The following is an 11,806-nucleotide window of genomic DNA, read 5'->3' on the forward strand; positions in this document are numbered from 1 at the left end:
CGCCCCTCCAACCCTGCTCCCCGCCGCTCCCGGGTGCACACGCTCCCTGTACCTGCGGAGCTAAATCCCTGGAGCCTGTTTCCTACTTCCCTGGGTGCTCCCGAGGCCACTCCGTGGTCCTGTCAAGACCGTGTGGCTCCTTGATCGGGTTTTCGGTGTGAGGAAGCAGCACCTCCAGTAGATGCCATGTCCCCACTGCCCAAACAAATCTGTGCTGCTTGGGTGGGAACAAGAGATTGAGCACAAACCTGACAGTGTCTATACGATCACTCCAGGGAGCCTGGGAGAAAGGCCAGTGACCTGGCATCTGCTGCTCCTCTTCTTTCCAACCACTTTTCCTCACCTGCCCTGGGAAACCGGCTTCACCCTGCTCTTGATCTCTGCCCATGCAGGTGGCTGGTTATCCTTGACCACTTCTGTACCAGCTGGTCCCAGATTCATTGGTGGAGAGCTGGATGGAGCCTTTTTTTGTCTTCTGTGGCATTTCCAATTTTAGATAATGCCTCACATCTCTGCACCTCCGGGACCCCCGTGACCCCCATTATTGGGAAGAAGACGGCTTGAATCTGGGTGAGTCTCTTTTCCTATAAAATGGGCGGGGGGTGCTCTCCAGAGACTTCTGACAGGGACATGGGACTTGAATGATGTAAGCATGCTTGGGGGAGGGGACTGAAAGTAGGTGGTGGGAGTGGTTGGGGGGGAGAGTGAAACTTGGGCTGGAAGTTACAGGTGGTAGGGCTGTTGGTGCTTACATTCTTGTTTCTTTTCCTTGCGTGATTGTACACTGTGTGCTCCCTGCTGTGACTTTGTTCTATACCTGTTCCCCACCCCCACGCCACCTTTACCCCTATCCACTGGTCTTCCTGCCGGTTTGCTCTTTTCCTGCCTGCTCCCAGAACTCCCCTCTCTTCCTCCCCAGACCTCACCTCAGAATGTTGCGGAGGCTGCTGGAGCGGCCCTGCACCCTGGCCCTGCTTGTGGGCTCCCAGCTGGCTGTCATGATGTACCTGTCACTAGGGGGATTCCGAAGCCTTAGTGCCCTATTTGGCCGGGATCAGGGGCCAACATTTGACTATTCTCACCCCCGAGATGTCTACAGTAACCTCAGCCACCTGCCTGGGGCCCCTGTAGCCCCAGGGGGTCCTCCAGCTCCTCAAGGTCTACCCTACTGTCCAGAAAGATCTCCTCTCTTAGGTGAGTGCAAAAGGAAGAAGAAGGTCAAGGAAAGGACAAGGTGTGGGGGTGAGGAGCCTTGGGCAGGCATGGCGTGGCGGGAATGGGGCTTCGGAGATGAAGGTGGGCTGAGGTGGAGCTACAGAGGGCTTTGAATTCAGAGGTTAGCCCAGGCTGTCTGTTGAGCCACAACTTTTCATTGTCTGCCCATGTACAGGCTCTTTTTGCCCCAGGCTAGGAATTATTTCCCCAGTAGATGAGCCCTGGTTTAATTAGTTGGTAGCCTTATTTTTTTCCACCCCCTCATCTCCCCACCCCCCATCTGCAGCTTTAAATCCTATAGGGCACAATCAAAGTTATGGAACCCTAAAAGAAGAAGGCAGTCTAGGAAGGAACTTGTAACCTTTCAGGCTTTGTACAGCAAAAGAGGGAAACCCAAGGCTTTTGAGATTTCTGAGTGAGGTCTGGGGGGAACTGAGCCCGGAACCGAACTCATTCTTTTTTCCTTGCCCCTCCAACTCTTGAACTTACATTCCCTCCCAACAGTGGGTCCTGTGTCGGTGTCCTTTAGCCCGGTACCATCACTAGCAGAGATTGTGGAGCGGAATCCCCGGGTAGAGCCTGGGGGCCGGTACCGACCTGCAGGGTGTGAGCCTCGCTCCCGAACAGCCATCATTGTGCCCCATCGTGCCCGGGAGCACCACCTGCGCCTGCTGCTCTACCACCTGCACCCCTTCCTGCAGCGCCAGCAGCTTGCTTATGGCATCTATGTCATCCACCAGGTACCTGCTCCCTACCCACTCTATAGTTCCTATAAGGAAGCCTCAAGTAAATGCCATTCTCCTCTCATCTAATGGGTCCCGGAGAAGTACCTGGCCTTGTTCTTCTGAACTTGTTGGTCCTACACTTCTCATTATTCTGTGTAGGGTACTCCTCTGACCTATGCTATTCCTTGGTTTTTTTTCCTTTTTAAAATGGCTTATGAAAATAAATTAAATGGCTTATGTATATTTGAATTGGGAAGATGGAGGCTAAAGTTCTAGTTCTGCAATTTGTGACATGCATGACTTTGAACAAGGTACTTAGCCCTCTGAAATAAGACAAACAAGCCAGGCATGGTGGTGCATGCCTGTAATCCCAGCTCTCAGGGAGCTGAGGCAGGAGAATTGCTGAGTTCGAGGCCAGCTGTCTCAAAAAAAAAAAAAAAAAAAAAAAAAAAGAGAGAGAGAGAGAATGAGTGACAAACAGCAATAGATGGCTAATGCAATTGCCTGTTCCACGCTGTTGTTATCAGGATGAAATGCTAAACTGCACCTAAATATCAGGCACATACTGCTATGCAAAAATTATTTTTAAATTATTGAGTGATTAAATGAAAAAGATCTTTCCCTTCATTCTCCTACCCTACGTCCTAGATTTCCCTCTTAACCCTTTTGTACTTCGTCCCCCACTTCTTTATGCTACCTATCACGTGACCTGGTCCTCCCATTATCCTCCAGGCTGGCAATGGAACATTTAACAGGGCAAAGCTGCTGAATGTTGGGGTGCGGGAGGCCCTGCGTGATGAAGAGTGGGACTGCCTGTTCTTACATGACGTGGACCTTCTGCCAGAAAATGACCACAATCTCTATGTGTGTGACCCCCGGGGACCCCGCCATGTTGCTGTTGCCATGAACAAATTTGGATACAGGTAGAGGGCATGGAAGGTTGCTGGGCAACAGGGAGATTAACCATCTTGTAGAAGGACAGCAAAGGGGACTGAGGGTTGGGATATCTCTCCCAAAGACCTGTGGAATATGAGGCTCTTTCTCTCCCTAGCCTTCCATATCCCCAGTACTTCGGAGGGGTCTCAGCGCTCACTCCTGACCAGTACCTGAAGATGAATGGCTTCCCCAATGAATATTGGGGCTGGGGTGGTGAGGATGACGACATTGCTACCAGGTTAGACTTCCTGCCACCACCTCCCTCCCCATCGTAGCCTTTAAGACCACCCCTGGCCACAGCCTTCCAGTGCTAACCTTTGGTTCTCTGGGCCTGTTCGGAGTCTGTTCGTCCATCTACCCAAGTCAGGCTTTGCATGCTGCTGCCCTTTCTGTCGTCTTCCCGTTTTCTATGTGTGGTTAGTTATATTCCTAGGAGAGCAGATAAGATCGATAGGAAATATTGTCATGGGATTCCAGAGCTGGAAAGGGACCTGCAGTCACTTCAGTTCTGTCTTCTGCTGGGCTTACATCCAGACTACTTCTTGTGGAGATGGGGAAGAGGGGTTCCGCTCCATGCTAGAATCACTTAGGGGAAGAAAAAAGGCCTGTGCCGTTTGGCATGATGCCAACTCATTTTTTAGCAGCGTGTGAAACATTCTGACCTCCAGTCTTGGCTGACCCAGTTTCATGTCTGGTGTGAATATTTGGGCTTGGTATGCCGGACCCATTGCTCCCCTCCTTCTTGTGTCCTCTGGGGCAACATTTACATGAATTCTTATCCTGTGTGTGTGTGTGCAAAGCACCCAGCAGATTCAAAATGTATGTGTTCTTTTAGTTCCTTCCCAGGACAACTCCACATCTTGCTTCTGTGTGTGACAACTGAGACTGATTACCCCTTTCTGATCCTTTCATAATACATAGAAGCAGGAAGAGAGAAGTAGGGGTCGTTTAGCTATTACTCCTAATAGGAATTGCTGGGCTAGGGCCAGGCGTAGTGGTGCACACCTGTAATCTCAGCTGAGATCTCAGTTGGGAGTCTGAGGCAGGAGGATTGCAGCAAGTTTGAGGCCAGCCTGGACTACATAAAGAGATGTTGTCTCAAACAAACAACAAAAAAAAGGATAAGAATTGCTGAGCTAGAGGTGTAGCTTAGTGGTAGAGCATGCACTTGTGTATGTGCACCCCCCCCACAGACTGCTGAGTTTGGGTTCATAATGTTTTGTACAATTTTGGCAAAATGGCCTCTCTCCATGTCCCTCCCAGACTGCAAAGGCAGAGTCGTGGTGCCCACTTAGGAAGCAAAGGTAGGCAGTGCAAACCCACCTTTACCAACTGCTTGGAGGCCGTAGTCGCTGCCTGGTACTAGGCCCTGTGGATTTGGATACATCCAGCTTTTACATTCTCTTCAACAATTTCCTTCTTTCTGTTTGACTTTCTCTCTTCTTGAACTTGGCACCTTTTCTACCTAACTAGTAATAATTGCCCTTTGTGCCTGAGGCTATGGCTCAGTGGTAGAGCACTTGCCTAGTATATGTGAGGCCCTGGGTTCTATCCTCAGTGCTGGGGAAAAAAATCTCTGCAACCCCGTCCTTGCTGGCCTTTATTCTTTTTGTTCACTGTCAGCAGCTTTGCCCTACTCTGCGTTCTCCAAGATCCTCTCACTTTTCCCACAGGGTGCGCCTGGCTGGGATGAAGATCTCACGGCCCCCCACATCCGTGGGACACTACAAGATGGTAAAGCACCGAGGAGATAAGGGCAATGAGGAGAACCCCCACAGGTAGGGAGAACTGCTTGGAAATTGTTACTGGATTCTCAGGGCTCTATATCCCTAGCCAGGAAACTACCAAGGGTCCCTAGATTCCTCAGTTTCTTCTGCATCAGTGTCCAAATTTTCACCCTCAGATTTGACCTCCTGGTCCGTACCCAGAATTCCTGGACACAAGATGGGATGAACTCACTGACATACCGATTGCTGGCTCGAGAACTCGGTCCTCTCTATACCAACGTCACAGCAGACATTGGGACTGACCCTCGGGGTCCCCGAGCTCCTTCCGGTCCCCATTACCCACCTGGTTCTTCCCAAGCCTTCCGTCAAGAGATGCTGCAGCGCCGGCCCCCAGCTAGGCCTGGCCCTCTGCCTACTGCCAACCACACAGCTCCCCTTGGTTCACACTGACTCCTTCTTGCCCACCGTGCTCGTGAAACTGAATCGGAGGGTTGTATTCTCCCCACCCTCAGCTCCTCACGCTCTTAGAAGGATGTGGGGGAACTGAACTTCAGGACTATGCTGGGGGCTAGGGGACTCCGCACTGCTGGGCTGGAGCTGGGCTCCTCTAGACCTGGGGGATCACTCTTTCTAGGGTCACCTGCCAGGCCTTACGAATGTGAATCCTTGATGTCATGACTTTATGTGATGACTCCTGGGAGTCCCCTGCCCCTGGGGTAGGAGCAGGGCTGGACCCCAAGCCCCTTCCTCTTCCATGGAGATCACTCTCTTCCAAGAGTTATCTGGCTTCTCCTGGGACCTCTGTGAATATTTATTCTATTTATGGTTCCTGGGAAGCTGTTTGGTGAAGGAAACCCTTCCCTGGGTACTTTCTGCCAGTGCTGGAGAGCTCCCTTTTCTGGTCCAGGCTCAGGGGGCTGGGATTTTGATATATTTTCTAATAAAGGACTTTGTCTCGCCTTTGCTCCTGCTTTCTGTATCCGAGGCACACTTTACCTCTCTTTGTCTCTCTCTACCATCATGCCCACAGGTGACAGAACAGCTAGACCAGGTTAAGTGCCAGCAACTTTTATTTTTATGAGTGGGAGCTGGGGATTAGCTGCTAGGTTGTGCCCAGGACACGGACTGCTGCCTGGCGCCCACTCTCTACACAGTCATTGACAGCAACCCCATCATAGGAGGCTCCAGCCAGAGTCAGGGGCAACCTGTGAACAGCCAGGAACTGCATAGTCGACTCTGGAAGGAAAAGATGAAAGGAATATTATTGCTAGGTTCTCACTTTCTCAGCCCTCCTCAGCCCATCTGCTTTCCAAGCTTACCCATTTTTTGCCAGTGACCTAGTGTATACTGGGGGATACAGTTCTGGGGAGAGAGGAGAGGAGGCTTAAAAAGTTTACTATTGATTTTCCAAGTTAAGGCTAACATATAAGGACAAATGTACCCATCCCTGCCTTCAAGCGTACAATAGGGAGCTGATAGGTTTGGCCCCAACTCACCTTGTGTAGATGCACCAAGCCGTGACTTGGCTGCTCCTTCAGTCCTAAGTGTGTGGCAACTGCTTCCTGTGCCTGCTGTAGGAACAGCTCCTGAGATAAGGCACGGCCACCAGCTTCCATCGTGTATAACCAGGAACCTCCCAACATCACCTAGGGAGCGAATACAGCACTGACCAGCCTGGCCTTGCCTATGATGGAACACAGGAGCCCTTTGGAAATCCAACTGAACAAAGCTGTCCTCCTCACAGTCACTCTGAGGCCAGGGGAACTCCCATCCTGCTCAGGGAAAGCCACTGAGTCATACACGATTCCCAGAACAACTGGGTCTTCGGAGGATGGCACCAAATGTCCAAATCCCTGGAGAGGAAGAAACCGATGGGTTAGGAGGGGAAGGGCTCCAGCTGAGCCCATTTCTCCCCTTCCCCTCTTTGTCATACCTGGACAGGCAGATGAGCTCCTCGGTACTGCAGGTTCACCACAGCTACAGACACAGCAGTGATGGTGCTCAGGATGTGAGCCAGAGGTGCAGCCTCAGCAGGGAGCAGCTTGCTGAGCTCTGGAGATCAGGCAGAGGCCCAATTCACAATGACACAGCTTTGGGACTAGACTCCCATAGAGCTGACTGGTTTAGGGGCTGGGTGTGATCCTGCTGGCCCAGGAAGGTATAGCTATTGCCTCCTGCTTGTTGGGGAAGGAGAGGGGGCTACCCGTTACCTGAAGCTGGAATGGCACTAATAATGTGGTCAGCCTCCAGACTGCTGTCCCCTAGACAGACCTGACAGAATAAAAACATTTGAGATAGTGATAATGAATTTCATGGGTAGGGTAAGACTTTTACTGCCTCACTTTCAAGTTTCCTAGGCACTCAAGTGGCAGGGAAGGCTGGGTGCTGGCCCAGGATGAAGATGCTGAACAACTCATCCTCACAAAGATCACTCCCCTATATCCTCTGGGAAGTGGGTCAGATGCCAGTGTGGCCACTCGGAAGCATTCAGTGACACTAGATTGTCCTTTCTCCATCCCTGAGCCACTTACAAGCACTACTTCTATCCATGGACTTGCATCAAAAGAGTCTTGGAGGAAGGTCCACAAAAAGGCCTAGGACTCTGGGGTAGCCTCAGTCTAAATAGCTTCTAAGGCAAACAATGAGTAACTCCAGTTCTATCAACTCTGGCCTGGTTGAACCTCTTAGACAAAGATAGAAACACCAACACAGGTTCATTATACTCCAGAAGGTTCCCCTACCTTCCAGTGCCCTTCTGCCTGGAGGCTGAGCCCAGAGACTGGCTGGCCTCTGAGAACATGGACCCCACTACTAGTCAGGTGGCTACCAAGGGCCTGGGGCAACATTTCCAGTCCTCCACGGAGTGACCACTGGCTCCAGCGCTCAGCCCGAGCCTGGCGAATAAGTGCCGAGTCTGGCTGTGGCCTCTGCCCTGCAGCGAAAGAAGTAAAAAGAATGATCAAACTAGCACCTCTTGTGCCCATCCCTCACTTTGGCAGTCTTTAATATCTTTGCCCTTTGAACCAATCCCCCCTTACCTGTCCCCAGCAGCAGCCCCAGGATTACAGAACGATGGCTTTGTTCAGCGTGGAAGAGACTGGGAAAGCAGGACCTGACGCTGAGCTCACGGCTGTTACCTGCAAACACTCCACGGCAGAGGCTGTCCATGGCTAGAGACGCCACCTTAAGGGTGAGACTGGGAATGAGAGGCCAAGGAATAAGCTGTGCTGACTGGTTTCCACCACCCCTGCTTGGCGGGGATTGGGGCGGGGAGGGTGAGTTGGGCAACATTCCTCCTGTAACAGAAAGATGGGAAGGAAGTGAAGGCATTCACCCCCAACACTGAGTTTTGGAGATTGCCAGGCTATGAAGAGAAGAGGGCATCCCTGAGTGATACAAGAGAGCCCCTGGGGGGTAGGTCTGAGCAGGGAGCTCTAGCTACAGTTAGTTTAGGAGGGCAGAGGCTTGAGGCCTCTTGAGGAGTGTCACCTCAGGTCCAAGGCGGCGCTGGGTAAAACTGTGCACAGTTTCATCAGGTTCTTTCCCCCGGGGTTTGGTCAAGTCCCTCAGTCCAGCCCAAAACAGAGGTTTGGAGAAAGGGGGTGAAGGGCGAAATAGCCCCCTGCATGGAGGAAGGTACAGTGAAGAGGGAGTGCCTGATTCACCCACCCTCTCAGCTCCGGGGTCACATCCATTCATTTAGGCCCCTTTTGCTGAAAGAGCTGACGGATAGGGGGATAAGGAACTGGAAGGGATGTGAAGATGGGGCCAAAGTGGAAGGATGTGCAGTAAGGGAGAGACGGTGGTACCTGAGGCCAGTGGGTAGAGGATGCAACGCACCACCCACATACAGGAACCTGTTCTGGGCGGCCGGATGGTCTCCCCGGACAGGCAACACTTCTGAGTCCAAGCCAAGCTCAGAAACCTGCTCTTCACCTCCCCCAGGCCCCCCAGAGAGAGCAGAAATTAAGGAAAGGTCGGATCCACCAATTACACTTCTTCCCCTCAGCTCTATCCCCTTTATGAAAGCTCCCTCCACCACCTCTCTTACACAGTCCACCATCCTCTCACCAGGAGCAAGGTCTGAGCTCCTAGCACTCCTGCTGGCCGAATTCCCCGAGGTCCAAGTTCAAAGATTGCACCATCCGGCCCTCGAATCGATCGGATCCAGCCTCCCAGACGCTGGCTGCCCTCCACCAGGACCACCTGGCAACAATTGGGAGACACTGCAGCACCAGCTGTAGTTGGGGTTGGGGATGGGATGGCGGTGCATCACAGAGCCAGGATGCATCTAGTTTTTGCTGGAAATGTAAGAGTATTCCATGCGGTTGCCTCTGGCGCAGGTGGGGTACTCACCTTAGGGGGACAGGGGGCTCGGCTCAGATAGTAACTGGCGGCCAAGCCGCTGATGCCTCCGCCCAGCACGACCACGGTACGGCCCATCGGGAAGTCTGGGGAAAGGGGGAGATATTGACAGGCAGACCTCGAGGTACCCTGCGCTCCAGAGGCCGCGCGGCTCCGCGTTCCACCCTAGGCCACTTACTGATTAGAGGGAAGTCACCACACGCGAGTGAATGGGCGGGTGGAATAGCGAAGTCTTCGCCCAGGGTCCAGGACTCACCGGATAGCAAGAAGCAAGCGAAAATGAGGGTCAGAGGAGGTAGAAGTCCCTCGGCCGATCCCCGCTGCGTTCAGATAAGCGCCACACCCACGTTATCTGCTCGCGCAGGCCTCTGCCGGCGGGCTGAAAACCTGAGTTTTGAGGGGCTCTGCTCCCGCATCTCACCCAGTTAATTAAGTACAGTACTTCGAGTCTGCTACCCCCGCCCCCAACCTTTGCGGTCCCTCCGACTCTCCGTCTACTCTATTCTGGCCGCTCGTGTCCGTGTTCCTCTTTTCTGGTTCTGGATTGGTTGAGTCCTGGAAGGCCCCGCTCACATTCACCAATGAGAGCACTGAATTGGCAGTGACGCCATGAGGCGGAGCGACGGCTGCCGTAAGAGTTAGATCAGCGCGCCTGGAGGTTAACCGTAGCCGTGCTGCGTCCGAGCGAATTGCTGCGTCTGGCACCGCCCTCCTCCGGGGGCAGACGGCACTTGGCTACCTCGGGGGTTAGCATTCCCCAGCTCAGGCTTCCCAGGCCCAGCTAGGGTGAGAACCCTGGAGGGAGGGCCTCGTGAGCTTTGGTGTTAGGAAAGGTAGATAAGGACGCTGGGGGCCAGTCCGCGGGGAGGCGGCTCCATAAACAGCCTCTTGATGTTAGCAACAGGACGGGCCTGCGGGAGCTAGGGCCGCCCAGCAACGTGGCCAGTGTTTGTCAACAGGGGTTTCGGGCGCTTCGTCCTCGAGGGGCAGCCCCCAAATTCGGTAAAACCCATCGCCCAGTGCCTGCGCTCTAGTTTCAGGCCTCCCGCAAGGTTTGCCTTCCTTCTCCCAAGAGTAAATCTTCACTGCTCGGCCCCCACGTCCATCCCACTCCACTCCTGACCCTTCCCGCCTGGCCCCGAGAGCGCCCCCACCTGCTCAGAGGCGGGACTGGGTCCCAGGAAGACTCCATTGAACTGTTTGGTTATCTGCACCCAAGCACAAGCACAAATAAGAGCGTCGCTTTTTCTTATTAAATTTATTCACAAAAAGTGAGATTTCAGGGGTTCTGGGGGCTGTACATGGTCAAGGACCTGGTGAACTCTGTACATGGGGCTGGGAGACGGGAGCCACCAGGTAGAAGTGTAATTTTTAATTAAAAAAAGAATGGGAGCTACAACCGCCCCTCCCCCCTCCCCGATTAAAAAGACACAAAAATAGATGTCTCTGAGGTAAATGGGGAGCCTGGGGGCTTAAGGGTATTGGGAGGGTTTCACAGGTGCCAGGGCTTAAAGGGGGTGTCACAGGCACCGGGATGACTCCTGCATTAGTTGGTAGAACAGCACGTAGCCCTCACTGGATGCCACCTGATTTTCACTGACAGGGGAGACACTAGGAAGAAGGGAGACAGGAAGGTATTGTAGTAATTACTATATATTCCCTCCTTCCCACAAGACAAGGTCAGAGCCCTCAGGAAGAGATAAGGAGAAACTCCCACCTTTCACCAAACCCTCTGCCTTCTGGGGTTTCATAGAAGGGCAGTGTTTTAGGGCTGCAGTGGAAATAGGAAAGGAGTTGAATAGGAGGCTGTTCTCACCGAGAGTCATTGTAGACATGCCAACCAGTCTGGCACCGGCACAGGGCTGTGTAGTGGCCATAGTGGACACTGCCCGAGTGGTTGCAAAGGGCATACAGCTGGTATACAGGGCTTCCTGTCGGGTTAGAGATGATCACGTTCCACCATCAGAGCTGTGACCCCTATAAGACACTCTAGGATCCTCCTCCTCATCAGACTCACCCGCTTTGTCACTAGCAAAGTCCCCTAGGCTCAGTCGCTGCAATGGGAAGTCTACACCTACTGAACTTTTCTTGATGGAGCCTCGAGAGGTGGAAAATCGATTCAGATCTAAGCCCTAGTTAAGGAGCATTAGGAGGTGGAGGGTGTGTAAGAGGGAAATGGTGGGGAAAGGAGGGCTGGTAGGCTTTTCCCAAGGAAAACTCAACTCCCAAACCTCTGCGAACACGGAAGGCGAGGAAAGAGAGGTATGGGAGATAACCTGAGAGAAATGAGAATTTAAGGATTAGGATATGGAGCACGAGGATTCGAGGGAATCTTTGTACTGTCAACTTTTTGGTACTTCGGGTTTTCTGCCGACATCGATCACACACCTGAACAAATGGCAAACAGTGTTAAGTTAATGTGCTGTCACATCTGGCTTTTCTGACAAACCAGTCCATGCACAAATTTAGTATACTCTCCATTACTTCTGTATCCTCTGAGCCACAACCCTTTGCCCTGTGAGTAACAGGACATACCTGACACAAACCCAAACATAAAACTGTTATCCCGCGTTCAAAGGCAACATGCATACCCTTTTATCCACATGTCCCCCACCCCTTCTCCTGGCCTTATATATTCCTTGTGAACCTCCACATACTGGTGCATTCTCCGATTCTAGCTCTTCTTCCTTGGTGAAAAGGCTGAAACAATCCCGCAGAGATACCTTGCCCCCAGCAAATCCTTTCTGGGGGGAAAAGAGGAAATAAGGGTCAGCGTGTTCTGAATTTCCCTTTCTTTCTTTTCTTTTCTTTTTTTTTTTTTTTTTATTGGGAATTGAA

At 52.3% G+C, this 11,806-nt stretch overlaps 3 protein-coding genes across 12 annotated transcripts in view; 1 reads left to right on the forward strand and 2 right to left on the reverse strand.

Annotated features, from left to right (window-relative positions):
- The window catches only part of B4galt3 (beta-1,4-galactosyltransferase 3), a 7,056-nt gene extending 1,494 nt beyond the window's left edge, over window positions 1-5,562 (forward strand). For 2 of the 3 annotated variants that reach the window (XM_010616609.1, XM_010616611.1), the window contains exons 2-8: window positions 393-570; window positions 920-1,194; window positions 1,720-1,955; window positions 2,673-2,863; window positions 2,992-3,114; window positions 4,550-4,654; window positions 4,780-5,562. In XM_010616609.1, the coding sequence (XP_010614911.1) occupies window positions 933-1,194; window positions 1,720-1,955; window positions 2,673-2,863; window positions 2,992-3,114; window positions 4,550-4,654; window positions 4,780-5,053 (1,191 nt within the window). In that variant the 5' untranslated portion in view covers window positions 393-570; window positions 920-932 and the 3' untranslated portion in view covers window positions 5,054-5,562. Of the gene's footprint in view, window positions 1-392; window positions 571-896; window positions 1,195-1,719; window positions 1,956-2,672; window positions 2,864-2,991; window positions 3,115-4,549; window positions 4,655-4,779 lie in introns of all 3 variants that reach the window. The other variant, XM_010616610.1, reaches the window with a different exon arrangement.
- A 103-nt stretch (window positions 5,563-5,665) lies between these two features.
- Ppox (protoporphyrinogen oxidase) lies at window positions 5,666-9,316 on the reverse strand. Of its 8 annotated transcripts, none has more exons than XM_010616614.3 (13): window positions 9,225-9,316; window positions 8,960-9,054; window positions 8,675-8,809; window positions 8,413-8,528; window positions 8,093-8,225; window positions 7,642-7,786; window positions 7,345-7,535; window positions 6,814-6,874; window positions 6,537-6,655; window positions 6,346-6,456; window positions 6,100-6,249; window positions 5,923-5,965; window positions 5,666-5,839 (listed from the first exon to the last, which is right to left on the reverse strand). In XM_010616614.3, the coding sequence occupies exons 2-13, from the start codon at window positions 9,044-9,046 to the stop codon at window positions 5,706-5,708; spliced, it is 1,425 nt and encodes a 474-aa protein (XP_010614916.1). In that variant the 5' UTR covers window positions 9,047-9,054; window positions 9,225-9,316; the 3' UTR covers window positions 5,666-5,705. The 8 variants fall into 8 exon arrangements, with proteins under 8 accessions (XP_010614916.1, XP_010614918.1, XP_010614921.1 ...); XM_010616616.3 differs by having other exon boundaries at window positions 9,147-9,231; XM_010616617.3 differs by having other exon boundaries at window positions 5,683-5,839; window positions 6,100-6,268.
- A 911-nt stretch (window positions 9,317-10,227) lies between these two features.
- The window catches only part of Usp21 (ubiquitin specific peptidase 21), a 6,418-nt gene continuing 4,839 nt past the window's right edge, over window positions 10,228-11,806 (reverse strand). Inside the window, exons 9-13 of the mRNA XM_033765691.1 lie at window positions 11,626-11,712; window positions 11,278-11,356; window positions 10,986-11,093; window positions 10,785-10,899; window positions 10,228-10,579 (exon numbers count right to left, since the gene is read on the reverse strand). Of these exons, the coding sequence (XP_033621582.1) occupies window positions 10,489-10,579; window positions 10,785-10,899; window positions 10,986-11,093; window positions 11,278-11,356; window positions 11,626-11,712 (480 nt within the window). The 3' untranslated portion in view covers window positions 10,228-10,488. The remainder of the gene's footprint in view (window positions 10,580-10,784; window positions 10,900-10,985; window positions 11,094-11,277; window positions 11,357-11,625; window positions 11,713-11,806) is intronic.

The sequence above is a fragment of the Fukomys damarensis genome, unplaced genomic scaffold (genome assembly GCF_012274545.1).
Source record: "Fukomys damarensis isolate Sample0158 unplaced genomic scaffold, DMR_v1.0_HiC HiC_scaffold_19, whole genome shotgun sequence".
Taxonomy (NCBI): Eukaryota; Metazoa; Chordata; class Mammalia; order Rodentia; family Bathyergidae; genus Fukomys; species Fukomys damarensis.